This window comes from Bidens hawaiensis, unplaced genomic scaffold, assembly GCF_021521415.1.
Source record: "Bidens hawaiensis isolate Kalapana, Puna unplaced genomic scaffold, B.hawaiensis_p1.1 tig00039896_1, whole genome shotgun sequence".
In the NCBI taxonomy this organism is placed as follows: Eukaryota; Viridiplantae; Streptophyta; class Magnoliopsida; order Asterales; family Asteraceae; genus Bidens; species Bidens hawaiensis.
Genome location: NW_027505630.1, coordinates 100842 through 117222, shown reverse-complemented (window position 1 = coordinate 117222; position 16381 = coordinate 100842). Strand labels below are relative to the sequence as shown.

General features: G+C 37.3%; 2 protein-coding genes across 3 annotated transcripts; both read right to left on the bottom strand.

The window, feature by feature from the left end:
• Window positions 1–2197: 2197 nt before the first annotated feature.
• LOC143614370 (putative GTP-binding protein OBGM, mitochondrial) lies at window positions 2198–9537 on the bottom strand. Of its 2 annotated transcripts, XM_077087826.1 has the most exons (6): window positions 9417–9537; window positions 8860–9021; window positions 3741–3849; window positions 3549–3631; window positions 3389–3451; window positions 2198–3301 (listed from the first exon to the last, which is right to left on the bottom strand). In XM_077087826.1, exons 2-6 carry the CDS (start codon window positions 8989–8991, stop codon window positions 2198–2200), a joined length of 1491 nt encoding a protein of 496 aa, XP_076943941.1. In that variant the 5' UTR covers window positions 8992–9021; window positions 9417–9537. The 2 variants fall into 2 exon arrangements, with proteins under 2 accessions (XP_076943941.1, XP_076943942.1); XM_077087827.1 differs by lacking the exons at window positions 8860–9021; window positions 9417–9537 and adding an exon at window positions 3934–4056.
• Window positions 9538–11901: 2364 nt separating this feature from the next.
• LOC143614367 (protein INVOLVED IN DE NOVO 2-like) lies at window positions 11902–14473 on the bottom strand. The gene is made up of 5 exons (XM_077087823.1): window positions 13846–14473; window positions 13594–13757; window positions 13459–13527; window positions 13085–13369; window positions 11902–12150 (listed from the first exon to the last, which is right to left on the bottom strand). Exons 1-5 carry the CDS (start codon window positions 14468–14470, stop codon window positions 11902–11904), a joined length of 1392 nt encoding a protein of 463 aa, XP_076943938.1. The 5' UTR covers window positions 14471–14473.
• Between the last annotated feature and the right edge of the window lie 1908 nt (window positions 14474–16381).

Here is a 16381-nt window from a genome sequence, read left to right as displayed (position 1 = left end):
AGGGATCCAAAAGTGTCGAAGGCAAATGGAATGAACACGTGCTGATTCTCCACATGCACTTTCTAGTTATTATGGGTTTTTTGTCTTCTGTTTGTTTGTACTTAGGTTGGTAATTGGCTTTGGGTGTCATCTTAGTTGTTCTCTAGTTATTATGGGTATGTTGTCTTCTGTTTGTTTGTATTTTGGCCTTCTGCCTGCTGTTGAATTGTTAATACATGCTCCTGTTAAAGTGGAGAATGAGACGAGGAATCGAACAAAGTAAACATATATTTGGAGCCATCGGGGTGGCTTGATTGTATAAAAAGATAAGTTGAAGCTCACTAGCTCAGGCCTATGATTTTCGGGTTTATCTTTGATTAATTTTTATGTTTTGACAATAAGATGTTATAAACAAAAAAAAAATTAATATACTTGGCATGATTTTTTCATGAAATTTCACTCCAACTAAATATACGTAATTGTATGTCTTTCAGAAATCGTAAGCAAAAAATGTGTCTTATCAGTTATCACAACCCCCACTTTAAATCAACTTCAGATTCATTCTAAAAAGATTAAGCAAACTCTGCTTGGTATCCAAAAAATCACTCTGTAGTCTGTATTGGTCTCGTCCCATTTTACTATTAACACGAAAATGAAGCCAAACTCTTACAGAAATGTCCAACTGTATTTTAAAAACTCCAACATGATATAACAAATGCAAGTGAAAGAACCACTAAGCCACCTTCTCCACATTCTATTTGCACAACACAACCCCACCAAACTTATTCTCTACTGCCAACTTTGTCTCCTTGGACATCCATCTTCAAAAATCAATACAACCATCATACTAGATCTAGGGAAGCTTGACTTGCTATTTCTGATTGTAACTTTCGTATAAAAGGTAGCACTTAAGTAATGTTTTTTGTATGTGTATCTTTATATATAGTATATTTTGTTTTGATATGATTATTTGCTTTGAACACCTTTATAGTATATTTATGTTTTGATATGGTTATAACTTATAAGCGTCCCTTGGTTGATAAACTCATAAAAGAGATAGTTACATGGATAATTTTGATTATATTTGTAAAAAAACTAGACTATTCAACTTTCAATATGTTTCTAATTTTCTTATGATTGTACATAGGTCATACTATAGTATGAGTTCTTGGTCAAATTCGCACGGACTTCACAATCAGATGTACGATGCCAAATGCTTTTGTACGGAAATTCCATACGATCGTATGGGCATACGATCATGTAATAGGTGTCTGAATTCTTGTAGAGAGTGTACTAATATCATCCCTAATTTTACAAATATTTAAATGGGAAATAATACGTTGATAAAGTAGGAGAAAAACATAAAGTACATTGAGCATGTGTTAACTTGTATTTTATATTGTTATAAACCATCTATCTTTATATAAAACTTAAGAAAATTTAGATAAGCTCGTATTTAGTGAAAATAAAAGAAAATCATTTATATTTCAAATTAGGCATGAAAGCATGGCATTTGTTCTCTTACATCATCAATATTCTTCACTTTGAACAAAGGAGGACACGAATTTGCTTTTTGTTGCTTTAAAAGAGACCTTCCAAAAAAGTTGTACTACTCCTACATAAGCACACAATCTTAACCATTTTTCTTAATTTTATAATTGACACCTATTTCAAAAACCCAATGTGTACTCGCAAGTTAGTTAACATTATTAAACATTCCTATGGTAAAAAACAAGTAGAAGTAGAACAACCACGAGTAGATGGCAGCACTTGACCAACTTAGGTCTAATGCTAATAATTTTACAATACGTTCGTAATTGTGTTGCAGTAAACGACACGTAACACTCAACTTTATACACCATATTGATAGTTTTATATTATTATAGTTTGCATAGTACTTTGATTCCACGAACAAAAAATGGGGTATACCCTAGTAAATAACAGCCAGAAAACATCAACTACACCAGAACCCAGTAAAACGGATGTGTTGGGTCGAGTCAACTAGCGTGTTAAAACGGGTTCAGAACATAACAGGTCGTCTTAAAACGTATTCGTGTCAAAACGAGTTCTGGTTGAACTAAAACCCCACGTTAGCGGACTTCCCGAGGAATATCGAATGAATAAAATGAGCAATTCAATCGAGTCAAGAAGTCGCAGCATTTTCAATGCCAAACACCAAACCAATGTCCCCAATTTTGAAATAAACACAATTCTCATCCTAATCAACATGAATGTCACCCAATGTCAACCTATTAGAATCCTCACCATTCACCAGCATCCTAAGACCATCTTTTAACTCACCCATGCCTTCTTCCAAAACCGCACAAACCGGGAAAATGTTTACACCAGACACCCTTCTTCTTAACTCATCATACACCTCCTCAGCTCCCGCTTCATCAATTTTATTAGCCACAATCAAAGCGGGTCGACCCGACAAACCCTCATTATAAAACTCAAGCTCCAAAATCAAATCTCTCAATTGTTCCCATGGTGGAACCCCTTTTCTACCATCTAATGCAGCAGCCAAGTCCAGAACATAAGCAAGAACTCTAGTCCGTTCTATATGGCGAAGAAAAGCATGCCCGAGCCCACGGTTTTCGTGGGCCCCTTTTATAAGTCCGGGAATATCAGCAACCGTGACTGATACATCATCATAAGTTAAGTTACCTAAATTAGGCCTTAATGTTGTGAAAGCGTAATGACCTATTCTCGGTTGTGCTTTAGATAATGCTCCTAAGAGTGTACTCTTACCCACGTTTGGCATTCCCACTAGACCTACGTCGGCTATGCTTTTGAGTTCTAAGATGAGAACCGACTCTGAACCAGGAGAACCAGTTGTGAGTGAAGACGTGTCGTCATTTTCGTCTTCTTGTACATCGGTGCCGTCAGCCTTTCTATGACAAGATTTTTTATTAGATGCTGAGAGAGAGACGTTACCTAAACCACCTTCACCTCCATGAGCCACAATTATCCTTTGGCCCGGTTCAGTCAACTCAGCAACATCATACTCAATACGCTCTTCTTCTTCTTGTTCGGATTCTTCCGTTTTGTCTGATTCAGACTCACAAATGGCAGTCACTTGAGCTTCACATGAACTTACTTTTTCTTCATTTGACAAGTCAAAGTGTTCCAAGTCAAGAACAGGCTTGCTTTTTTTACTCGCATTTGAAGAAACTTTAGGTATGTTCATTTCCTTGTGATTATTCTCGGGGGTTGTAGGAATTTCCCAGGGGTTCAAAGGCGCAGAGGATCCTTTTCCAACCATAGAAGGCATCTCACCCTCAACGAGATGAAGTACGGTACCAACAGGTACTAAAACAACCTAGTAACAAAAAGTCAATGATCAATGATATCAATACTAGTTATATCAAAATAGTTTTTTTGGACACTTTTTAAACTGGAAAATAACCTTGTCATCTCCTCGGCTTCCTATCTTATTTTTTGAAGCTCCATGGCCGCCTCTCTTTGCATTCTATAAAACACCATATTCATTACTTCAAACTACAGATAATTTGTGTAAAATCATGTTTTATTGAAGAAGAAAAAAAGGAAGGGAACAGATAACAAACAATATGATGTTGCAAGCTGCTCAAATCCCAAATTGTCGGGGAACATTCTAGAATCACATCACCGCCTCTTCCTCCATTTCCGCCTATATACCACAGATTAAGAAAGGTTTAGGTTTCATGAACATAAATACTAAGTGCCTGATATTAATATAAAAACAGTCAATAATATAAGTATACAAAATAATTACTTACCGTCAGCTTTCCCATGACGCACGTGTCGACTGCGGCGGAAGCTAAAGCAACCATTACCACCATCTCCACCTTTAGCACACAGCCTACGCCGGTCTATCATTCTACGTTCCTTCATTAATAGTACAAGGATTATTTGAATGCAACTAAAAACCTACTGCAGTTGTTTAAAAGGAAAATAGGAATAGAGGGAAACCAGTAGGGGTGCAAGCTTTGGTTTTTTGAAAGGGGCGTCTGAAAATCGACAAGTTTGGAGAATCCATGGTGATCTTTGGAAAGCCTCTAAATAAATAACAGGGTTCTTACGACGTAACCACATCTTTTGATTACGGTTGATTTCTGAGAAAGAAAAACATGAGTGCTTGATGTCGAATTCTGGTAATTTATGGAATTAAAAGGTAAAATGGGCTAAAAAGGAAAGTCTTATTCCATAGGTAACAATAACAAGTTTGCAGAATTAGCAAAGGGTAAAAAAAGCATATATGAAAACACAATTTCAATCAGACAAATCGTCGAACAGGTGGAGGGCATCCCTGGGTCAGATAACTAGAATAAAACAATCTCTTTCAAAAAGATTTTTACAAAGCAAACTACTTTCAATAATCATTTTGAATTGATTAAATAAATCATACAAGAAGCAAAAAATACCTACAAGGAGCAGTGACTAGTGAGCAGGCAAAGGGCGGTGCGGTGATGACACCAGTCTGCAGCGACGGACGACGGTGTGGTTCGGTTTTTGACTTTTGACACAGGTTGAGTGGCTTAGAGGTGCACAAAAAACCCGAACCCGGAACCGGACCCGAAATAAATACCCGGAACCGGTTTTTCTAAAACCCGGGTTTTTAATACCCGAACCCGTGCCCGACCCTACCCGTAGGGTACGGATAGGGAATGCATTTTGGCACTAAAACCCGAACCCGAACCAGACCCGATTTGCACCCGGTAATACCCGAAAACCCGATTTGTACCCGGTAATACCCGAACCCGGAACCGGGGTTTTCCAATACCCGAAACCGGGTATTTAAAATACCCGATGTATACCCGAAAAATACCTTAAAAATACCCGAATAATACCCCTAAAAAGTGTAAACTTTTAAAAAAATCCAATTGATACCAAAAAAATACCAGAAAAAAAACCCAAAAAAACCCGTAAATAGGGTTTTTTCAATACCCTATAATAGGGTATTCAAATACCCGGTTCTATACCCGACCCGAACCCGATGCATAGGGTATGGTTTTTAGAGACAATACCCTACCCGAACCCGACCCGATTATTACCAATACCCGGTCATACTCTTACCCGGTCATACCCGAACCCGTTTCTATACCCGAACCCGGGTATTTAAAAAACCCGATTTGTGCACCTCTAGAGTGGCTGGCTTATTTGCACAAGTCAAGTTTTTTACTTTGCAAATTGCAACCGGAGAGATTTGTTTGGGCTTTGGCCCAAACCGATTTTAGTTTTGAGTCAATTAATCGTGGTCAAAGACTCAAAACCGGTTTTTGTTGAAACTAGTTTTTATGGGAGTAAGGATAAGTGACGTATCAAGAAATATTTTCACGGGGTCAGAATTTTTCGTTATATAAATTTGTTGGTTTGGTACGACTGTTTAAGTTGGGTACAATCGAGTCGTGTTATATAGAAAAAAAGATAATGAAACAAGATATCATATAACCATAAAAAATACATGAAACTTCATTGAAAATGGATAATTAAAATACAATATATTTAGAGTTGTTATCTATGTTCTTCAGTTTTTAAATCTAACTAAGGTGGTGTTTGTGGTTCCTTTTGAAACCTAATTTTGCATTTTATTTACCTTTGGAAAAAGTTATAAGGTGTTTGGTAGTGAAACGTTAAGTGGGAAAAACAAGATTTTTGGGAGTGAAGGTTTCAAAAGTTCCAAAAGTCACAACTTTTGACAAAAGTAAAAGGAGGTTTCACAAAGGAATCCCAAACACCCCCTAAAACACCATTTAGTTTGACATTGACAATCAAGTTTTCTTAATAAAATAAATACAACTATTGTTTAAATTCTCATCACCCATTTGATTATACAAATTAGACTTCACGTACTAAATCGCCAAAAACATCCTTTAACCCTTATGGTTGCGACGGGTAATAACTTCAATAAACAATACACAAATGCAAATGACGTTGGCAATCAAAGCAATGCATTAAGCCAAAATATATTTTTTTAAAGATCTCTTAACCCGTTGCTCACCCGACACATTACTTGCATCATCATAACCTTTTTTTAATTAAGTTAATTGTAGTTTGGGTTGAGATTTTGGGACCTAGGCTTAAATATCAAGTATAAATTTATTCGGCATTTGGACTTAAGTTAGTATTAAAATTGGTTCTATTAAACTTACGTTTATTTGGATAAATTATTTATATATAATTATAATTATAAATATGTAAAATTATTTTTGTTAGGCTCGGTATTGAAATTTCATGGGAGACGTTTTTGAAATTCCATTGGGGTCGTTCAGTCGTTCTCAAATTTCCATAGGGGTTAGTATCAAAATTTTGTAGGGTTCGGTTAGGAATTTAACACATATATACTACTATTTTTTTTGTTGTTCACAAGGGTCAGTTGCCCCCCCCCCCCCCCCCTTCATATAATATGTCTGCCAATAGTAAGGATTGGTTCAAGGGTTTGAAACGCGGGTCGGTTTTGGTATGACCAATTTCAAGTCGTTGGTAGTATTACAGGTTTACAAACTGACTACAACATGCTAATTCTAGGGTTGTAAACAAGCCAAATCCAAGCTCGGCTCGTTTTGACTTACAAGAAATCATGCCCAAACTTCGAGACCAACTTGTTTATATTCTATTAATTAGTTTTGTGGGTTTATAATTTATAAATAATTATATTTATTTCTTATAATTGAATATGGGTTGTAACTTATGGTAACTTTCATTTTATCGTATTAGTTATGGCTTATTATTTTTTAATCATGTTTAGTCAGTTGTGTCAATAGTTGTGATAAATGCGTCCTGCCATTGAAATGCTTAAATTTAATCATGTTAAATGTGTTGTGTTGTGTTGTATTGTCCAACCCGCTTAACAATATATTAGTGGTAAGTGTTTTAGAAGTGTTTAGTACGGCATAATAGTCGTGGCAAACACAAAGCTCTACTCTATAGAAAAGATAGATCATAACAATCTCATAAAGTAAGATACTTGTCTTTTTTGCTTAAGGAAAAAGGAAGAGATAGGTCATTCATGCTAAAAAATTAAACATGGATCAAAATTTAATAGACTTGAAGATTTACGTTTGTGACAATGATCTAGATAGATAAAGATGAATAAGATTACGATGAACCAAGCGGTAGTAAGATGCCTCAACTCACGTTTTATGATACGGGCATGTATGGATGTTTCTAAATTCTAATGTCACCAAGGATGTGAATTTATTGTGTTGAAGACTCTTGATGCAATCGTTATGGCAGTCATAGAGGATAGTCTCATATAGATTATGAAACTTTAACACGATACGAAAATGCAACATAAAATTCATTGTTCAGTTTTATATCAATCCCACAAACACGTTTAGCTACACAAAACATGTTCGGGTCTACCTTTACAGGCTCGCAAATTAACTTGTTTAATAAATTTAGTTGTGCATTTACTTTTTTCAAGTTAACCTGATTGCCAATGTAGAGTCAGCCCACATGGTAAAGGCATGTGCCTCTTGGAGGGTAGGTTTCAAGTTAAAAAATTGGCGATGGGGATTTTATGGCAGCCCTCGAAAACGTTTTTAGTGCTAAAAAAGAAGTTAGATTTTTAAACAGGGAAAGAAGTTTGTAAAATGTTTAATCTTATCACCTACACATGGTTTATTCAACAATTTCTCTTAACATCAAACTGTCAATAAGAATTATGATCTAACGATAATGCTCCTAAAAGTGTACTTTTACCCGCATTTGGCATTCCCACTAGACCTACGTCGGCTATGCTGAGTTCTAAGATGAGAACCGACTCTGAACCGGGAGAACCAGTTGTGAGAGAAGACGTGTCGTCACTTTCGTCTTCTTGTGTGTCGTCAGCCTTTCTATGACTAGATTTTTTATAAGATGCTGAGAGAGAGACGTTACCTAAACCACCTTCACCTCCATGAGCCACAATTATCCTTTGACCTGGTTCAGTCAACTCAGCAACAGTATACTCAATACGCTCTTCTTCTTCTTCTTGTTCAGATTCTTCCGTTTTGTCTGATTCAAACTCACCATTGGCAGTCACTAGAGCTTCACATGAACTTACCTTTTCTTCATTTGACAAGTCAAAGTGTTCCAAGTCAAGAACAGGCTTGCTTTTTTTACTCGCATTTGAAGAAACTTTAGGTATGTTCATTTCCTTGTGATTATTCTCAGGGGTTGCAGGAATTTCCCACGGGTTTAATGGCTCAGAGGATCCTTTCCCAACCATAGAAGGCATCTCACCCTCAACGAGATGAAGTACGGTACCAACAGGTACTAAAACAACCTAGTAACAAAAGGTCAGTGATCAATGATATTAACACTAGTTATGTCAAAATGTTTTTTTTGGACACTTTTAAACTGGAAAATAACCTTGTCGTCTCCTCGGCTTCCTATCTTATTTTTTGAAGCTCCATGGCCGCCTCTCTTTGCATTCTGTAAAATACCACATTCACTACTTCAAACCACAGATAGTCTGTGTAAAATCATGTTTTATTGAAGAAGAAGAAAAAGAAGAGAACAGAGAACAAACAATATGATGTTGCAAGCTGCTCAAATCCCAAATTGTCGGGGAACATTCTAGAATCACATCACCGCCTCTTCCTCCATTTCCGCCTGTATACCACATATTAATAAATGTTTAGGTTTCACAAACATAAACTCAAACCCTGATACTAATGTAAATTATAAAAGCAGTCAATAATATAACTATAGAAAATAATTACTCACCGTCCGCTTTCCCATGAAGCACGTGTCGACTGCGGCGAAGCTAAAGCAACCATTACCACCATCTCCACCTTTAGCACACAGCCTACGCCGGTCTATCATTCTACGTTCCTTCATTAATAGTACAAGGATTATTTGAATGCGAACCAACTGCTGTTGTTTAAAAGGAAAATAGGGATAGAAAGAAACCTGTAGGGGTGCAAGCTTTGGTTTTTTGAAAGGGGCGTCTGAAAATCGACAAGTTTGGAGAATCCATGGTGATTTTGAGTATCTTTGGAAAGCCTCTAAATAAATAACAGGGTTCTTACGACGTAACCACATCTTTTAATTACGAGCTAACTCGCTTGATTTCTGAAAAAGAAAAACATATAGGACTAAAAATGAGTGCTTGATGTCGAATTCTGGTCATTTATGGATTTAAAAGGTAAAATGAGCTAAAAAAACAATTTTATTCCATAGCTAATTGGAATCATTATATACATAGCTAACAATAACAAGTTTGCAGATATAGCAAAGGCTAAAAAAAAGGCATATATGAAAACATAATTTCAGTCAGACAAATCGTCGAACAGGTGGAGGGCATCCCTGGTTCCAGGAATTGCCTTAAGCAAGACTGGGTCGGATCAATATGAATCGGATAACTAGAATACAACACTCTCTTTCAAAAAGATTTTCACAAAGCAAACTACTTTGAATAATCATTTCGAATTGATTAAATTAATCATAAAAGAAGCAAAAAAAAATACCTACAAGGAGCAGTGACTAGTGACCAGTCTGCATCGACGGACGACGGTGTGGTTCGGTTTGGACACAGGTTCAGCGGCTGGCTTATTTGCACAAGTGATGCTCCGAAGGTTTTACGAGTTTGCAAATTGCAACTGGAATTTGGGTTCAACATAAAATGAAAACAGGAAAAATGAAAGAGAGAATTGTCTGGGCTGCAAACCCCGGGTATTGTTTAAGAAAACAAAAACAACATTTTTAATGGACAAGGTTGACATACCTTATGATCATACGATACATTCCAAAAGCAATTTGCGTCGATAACGTAAAGCAATTTGTGTTGATAACGTGTTGTAAAACAACGGCCTAATAGCAACATAGCCTATAAAAGAGATAACACAAAGAGAATGAAAGAACTCCTTTATTGAGTACATCATATCAAGTACATGAACCTTCTATTTATAGGGTTATCTATTCTATATATAATACATGAGACATGGGCAAATTAAGACACCTCATATTTTTAAGTAATTTACAATTTTTATTGCTCAAGGTACATCTTACATAGCATCCAAGACAAGGGCAAACTTGTCCATTGAAAAATATGTCTTGAAATAGTTACAACATTACCCCCTCGACTTTTGTAAATTTAAGAAAATAATTACTACTTTGAACATTTATCTTTACCCATAGATTCATTTTAATTTTAAATGAAAATAACTTCCCACCAACGATTTGCCAACGGCCATAATTTTTTCATACGTTAATATTTTTTATAAATAATTGCACCATAAAAATGAGTATTTTATTGTCTTTAATTTGGGTATGATATTGCTATAACTTTTCAAATAAAAATATTACGTATGGGTGTTCACAATTCGGTTTTTAATGGTTTTCCAAGTAATATTGTGAGCTAAACCGTTGGTTCGATTTTTTTGTTATTAAGAACCGAAACTAAACCTTTGAAACTTTAAACTGAATCGTTACTAATGGTTTGATTACACGCATTGAGTTTCAATAATAAGTCGACCTTCCGGTCCGGTTTTATATGACCAATTTTTTGTATAAACCGTAAACCAAACGTTTGCTATGGTTTGAACATTCGGAAACCAGCTGACCAAAGGTGATGATTGGTTCAAACGTTGTTCGTTAATTGTTACATGATTACCCGCCGCATCGCGCGGGCACCCGTCTAGTAATATTAATACATACATAAATGATAACAGGGGGTTAAGAATATAGATAGTCACCTATAAAACTTGCATATTCATGTTGGTGGCTATTATCTAGATACGATCAAGATGTAGTAAGTGGTGGTAAGTTGCCTCACGTTTGATGATTTGTGCGTTCCTGGATGTTTTAATGTCTCCAACTCTCCAAGGATGTGAGTGCGATTGTAGAGGAAGTCACAGAGCAAAGTCTCAATCAGGGTATCAAATTCTAATATGGTACGAACATACAACACGAACATCTAACAAAATTCACTAGTCAATTTCATATCAACCCCCCAAACACATTTAGCTAAATAAAACATGTTCGGGTCACCAATTGACTCATTTATGAGATTTAGTTTCACATTTACTTTTTTTCAAATATGATCTGTGTTATAACGTAACCTGATTTGAGAATCTATGGCAGCCTCATCCAAATAGTTAACGTCTTTTTATATTAGAAAGTTGACTGAACAGTACATAGAATTAGTTGGTTCATTGAGAAAAAAATTGTTACCATTGCCAAAAATGTCTACTTTTTAACAGGAAAAAAGTTGGTAAAATATTACTTAGTTTATTCAACAATTTCTTTAACATCTAATTGTGACAAAAAAATTATGATCTAAAGATATACGGCTTTGTTTGTTGATTAGCTTAGCGTGGTTCGTCAAATAAATAATAGGTTTTGTTTGTAGAAAAAACAATAAAACTTAAGAACCGGAAAACAAACAATTAAAGGAAAATGAACTCAAGAACTAGCACAAATTTCATATATTTTAGATTCACCAAAGGATGAATGCTAACATCCAAAAGATGTTTTAGACAAAAAGAAAGCTATCACTTAAACAACACTCCAAAATGAAGTGTTTGCTGATACTTAATAATACAAGTTCAGGTTTAAACAACTACTACTCACCAACGTTATCCGGCAATCTAGTTTAACCTCTGTTTGTGTTGTTTATAGGTTTTCCATTGACCAAGAACAACTTCAATGGCTTCTTTCATGGTTGCCGGTCTTTCCTCCATCTTGTTCCAAAGTTCTAGCACTGGATATCTGCCGCTTGGGTTGTACTCGTTTCTTTCTTTTAGAGCTGTAACGACAGCATCATACACGTCTTTCTCATATTCATCTTTCAGGCTCTTAATCTTCTCATCTTCTTCGTCCAGAATCTCCTGCACAATGCATGTTTACCAAAAGATTACAAACAAATGCAACTTCATAAATTATGTGAAAACAAAAATATGAGCTGACTTAGGAGAAATCTAATCTAGAAAACAAAAGCTATTGATTTTTATATTAAATATAAGTTTTATAAAAACAAGAAAAAAAGAAAGAGTATACTGTTATTACCATGATTGTCCCTTTGACATTGATGACCTTAAAAGGGTGCCAGTTAGGATCCCTGAGATGATCCTCCCACAAAGATGCCAATTTTATGGCATACTCGGAGACCTCCTTTTTCTTAGCAGCATCAAAACAAGGCTTTCCATCAAGCTCCCCCATTCTCTTCACACCAACACGTCTGCTAGTAATTTCAGTAAACCCCTATTGTTCAAACAAACATGAATAAAACTTAATTTCAGTAACTATGTTTGGCATGGGATCCTCCCACACCACCATGGATCCTCATACACCATTTTTTGTCCTATACGGTTCGTATAGGGCTATACAGTCGTATAGGACCTGAATCGTGTCAGAGGTTGTCTGCCATCGTTTATTGTGCCTCGTATAGGCCTATACGGTCGTATAGGCACTTTTTTTTAAAAAAAATGATAACCATATATACAATATATGTGATTTATACGGGTCGTATTTGGCTCGTTTATACACTTTTTTTTTTAAAATGATGACCATATATACAATATATGTGATTTATACGGGTCGTATTTGGTTCATTTATCTTAATGGGTTTAAATATTGAGCTCAAGCTTAGCTCGTCAAAAGCTCAAGACTGTCTAGGCATATTTGTTGCTTACATATAATAAAATTGATGTTTTTTTAACATCTAGTCAACATACATTAAAATAAAAATGCACCCCAAAATTTGAGGTTTTTTTTAAATCGTTTTCCGACAGCGATTAAGGCAGTCTGAATGTTTCTGCAAATGTTTTCTATACGGTCGTATAGCCCTATACAACCGTATAGCTTTTATTTTCTATACGGTCGTATAGCCCTATACGACCGTATAGCTTTTATGGTTTTGTCTGAATGCAATACGAGACATTTAATGCCTATACGGTCGTATAGGCTGCAAAAAGCTGTTTTTTTTGTCCCCTTGTCAGGCATGTGTACCCTATACGGCCGTATAAGCCTATACGAGCCGTATAGGCATGTGGGGGTGGTGTGGGAGGATCACATCCCCTATGTTTTGTATCAGTAACTGGCACACATTTTATCCATTTAGATCAATGACTTAATTCTGGTCGGCATTGTTAACGATATAACAAATTATATAAATATTGAAAGGAAACAAACTCACTTCAATTAGCTCTTTACGAGTTTCCACTAATTTATGATTCTTAAGTTCTATGTGAAGCATTAACGTCTGATTAGATGTTTCCAAATCCTCAATTTGCTCATCTTTTTCTTTGAGATGTCTTTTTATTGTTTCCATTTTGTTCTTTTTTTCAAGATGTTCATCGCTCTTTTGTTTCATCACTTCCAAGGCTCTCTTCATTTGCTTGATTGTTAGCTCCAGCAAATGCTTTTCGTCAAGCTTCTTTTGAAGCTCAATGCTTTTCTGGAGAAGATCTTCTTTTTCTCTCTGTCATGTTTTTTATTAAATCACATAGAATTAAAAAAAAAACTAGTAATAAAAACACATGATTTAATACAAAAAGTTTGGTAGCAAACCCTATGATCCTCAGCTAGCTTCAATGCTCTTTCATCTGCCTTTTTCTGTTCCAAAATTGCCAACTCAATCTGCCAAATAACATTTCATTACATTAAAAGATAATCTTGCACTAGCACAAAAAATAATCCGTCTACCATTTTCTTCCCATTGTCAGTACTCCTCTTTTTAGTTTCATTAATAATAGCTTCACTTGGTTTTAGTTCCTTTTCATGCTCTACTAGCAGCCACTGGGTCCGTTCATGCTCGGTGGTAACCACATTAAGCTGCTCTTGTGCCTCATTGTGCATCGTTTCTATATCTAAACAAAAACACACAAAATCAAATTAATATACAAATAGTTATTACACATATAACTGAACTTCAATAAACGATCTTGAAAATTATACCTCTATCAAAGTTCTCACTCATCAATTCTTTCCCTTTCATAATAGTTTCCAACTGAACATCTATTTTGCTTATTTTACCATTCAGTTCTTCGGTTCTTTTGTCCATTTCGTCTATCATAGTTCGCAACCCCAAAACTACCGATTCATCCTCCTTTTGAACATCAGCAACAGTCTTCAAAACACAATTTTTTCTAAGATAATTCCCAACATCACCATTGGAGTTATAATCTTCATCAGTTGCAATCCAACCATACAACTTATCATCTTTGGTATTCTCCGTATCAAACCAATCTTTCCTTCCATGTTTGTTTACCTGAAATGCCTTCATAAACTTCATGACATGAAAAAATCCTTCCCGTGACTTCCCAAATTCAACAACAGCAAGCCCGAAGTGATCCTGCAAGCTCAAAAGAAGATGAACTTTGATTGGACCGTAACCTTCATTAACCCAATCATCTTTTAGTTTGTCACCACCATCATTTTGATAATCAACATGAATGTTAGCAACCACAGCCATCCAAGGCCAAACTAATACATCTTCATCAGCCTTTTGCTTTGGAGTTAAGTTTACACTTGTCGAATCAAAACACTCGATGTTATCTGCAACTTTAACTTGCTGACTCATCGTGCGCCTATCTTACGTACAATAGACCTGAAGAAACACTAATCGACCCCGGGCAGATTACGGATAATCTGGGGGTTAAATAGATGTTTCCCACGAGGGGTTATGTCCGGCAAAGATGGTTCTTCTGGTGACCTGCAAAACAGACACCGTGAGCTCGTCACTGAGAAGGGGGGGGGGTACCTCCTTGTGACCACTCTCCGGCGTGAGAATCAGACTAGATTGCTCTTGAATATAAGTGTATATTAAGAGATTGCTAGAGAAGATATGATGTGATAAGGTAATGTAATGTGTCCATACCATTCCAAGGTGTTGGAGTATTTATAGCCGAAGGTAGGTTTCCAAGAAGGTACAGCCGGCTGAATAGTATTCCTGTTCTGCCAACTGTGGGCTACGCACATGCCATGCTGGCAGTTGGTGGGTAGGCAGCGGCTGATAGGGACCAGGCCGGCTGTGTACTATTCCTTTTCCACTAACTGCAGGCTATGCACGTGCTACGACAGGTTGGTGAGTAGGCAGTGGCTAATAGTGACAGGGGTTGGTGAGTAGGCAGCGGCTGATAGTGACCAGGCCGGCTGTGTACTATTCCTTTGTCACAGTGAGCTGTCGCTGCTTTGGTCAGACCTTTTGTCCATACCTCGTCAGGTACAGTACAAAAGGTCCTCCAGTAGCGTACGGACTGGCTCATTTGGGCGGGAGTGTTCCCGGCTTTGGGCGGGAGTGTTCCCGGCTTGCTCACTCCTTCTTCAGGTGACATTACTGAATTATTTAAGAGTTAAGTGTCTTGTGCGTGTAGCCTTGCTGCGCAGGTAGCCTTCCCTGATGGCTTGTATCCGCAGCTGCGGGAACAGGCGGGGTACTTCACCATTGGGAGGCTTTTCCTGCGGGAACAGCTTGCGTACTGCGCATAAGGACGTCACGTCTCTGAGCATGGTGGGTCCTGCGGATCCAGTTGGTTCCTGCGCAGACGTCCCTCTTCAAGGTGAGTCTTGCGAGTTTAGCCTTTGCGCAGACGTCCCTGTTGAAGGTGAGTCTTGCGGGTTCAACTGCGCAGACGTCCCTCTTTGAGGTGAGTCTTGCGGGTCCAACTGGGCTCTGTTGGGACCTACCTCTTCAAGTCCCCCCAGTCCAATGTTCTTCTCATGAATTGTTAATAAGTGAGGTGAACTTTTGGACTTAAGCAAAGGGTTTTGAAAAGGGTTTAGTTTTAAGGTTTTCCATGGGGATTCTTCCCGCGGAAGTCCTAATGTCACGTGCAGAAATTCCCGACTTTTCTGCTTGATCTTTGGGTATGATGCGGGTAGGTCTGTAACCTCATCGCAAGTCAGGAGCGTTGAGTTCCACTTGTGTAGATTCTCCATGAGGTTTTGGTAGTTTTGAACATAGTGATCAATTATGTTAAAACAACCAATTCCATCTTGGAGCTTCAAACAATCTAGTTCTCGACGTTCCCGCTATGCGGGGATGTTATTCCCGTTTCCGCAAGCATGGCCCAGAAGATCCTTCTTGGTTTCAATTCCCTGCGGAGTGCTAGGTATGTGAAGGGTTTCGCCTTGACACTGTACCCGCACTCGTCTTATAGTTACTTTACTTCCAAGGTATTCCTGGCTTCAATTCCCTGCGGGTGCTAAGTAAGTGAAGGGTTTTGCCTTGACACTGTACCCGCACCCGTCTTATAATTACTTGGTTACCGAGGTATTCTTGGCTTCAATTCCCTGCAGGTGCTAAGTATGTGAAGGGTTTTGCCTTAACACTGTACTCGCACTTGTCTTATAGTTACTTGGTTGCCAAGGTAAGGGGTATAGTCCCGCTTACTTTTGAATCTTTTTGAAATTCGAAGAGTTGGTGAAAGGATAAGAACAGTCCAAACTGTTGAAACGTCGTCCGACGGTTTCTTCTGACAGTGTCAGGACG

Coding starts and splice junctions, on each gene's coding strand:
- LOC143614367 (XM_077087823.1), bottom strand. CDS start 14,470: ATGAGTCAGCAAGTTAAAGTTGCAGATAACATCGAGTGTTTTGATTCG. Junction 13,528..13,593: donor CTGACAATGGGAAGAAAATG/GTAGACGGATTA, acceptor GTTATTTGGCAG/ATTGAGTTGGCAATTTTGGA. Junction 13,370..13,458: donor AGCTAGCTGAGGATCATAGG/GTTTGCTACCAA, acceptor AAAACATGACAG/AGAGAAAAAGAAGATCTTCT.
- LOC143614370 (XM_077087826.1), bottom strand. CDS start 8,991: ATGTGGTTACGTCGTAAGAACCCTGTTATTTATTTAGAGGCTTTCCAA. Junction 3,452..3,548: donor GCAGCTTGCAACATCATATT/GTTTGTTATCTG, acceptor GGTGTTTTATAG/AATGCAAAGAGAGGCGGCCA. Junction 3,302..3,388: donor GAAGCCGAGGAGATGACAAG/GTTATTTTCCAG, acceptor TTTTGTTACTAG/GTTGTTTTAGTACCTGTTGG.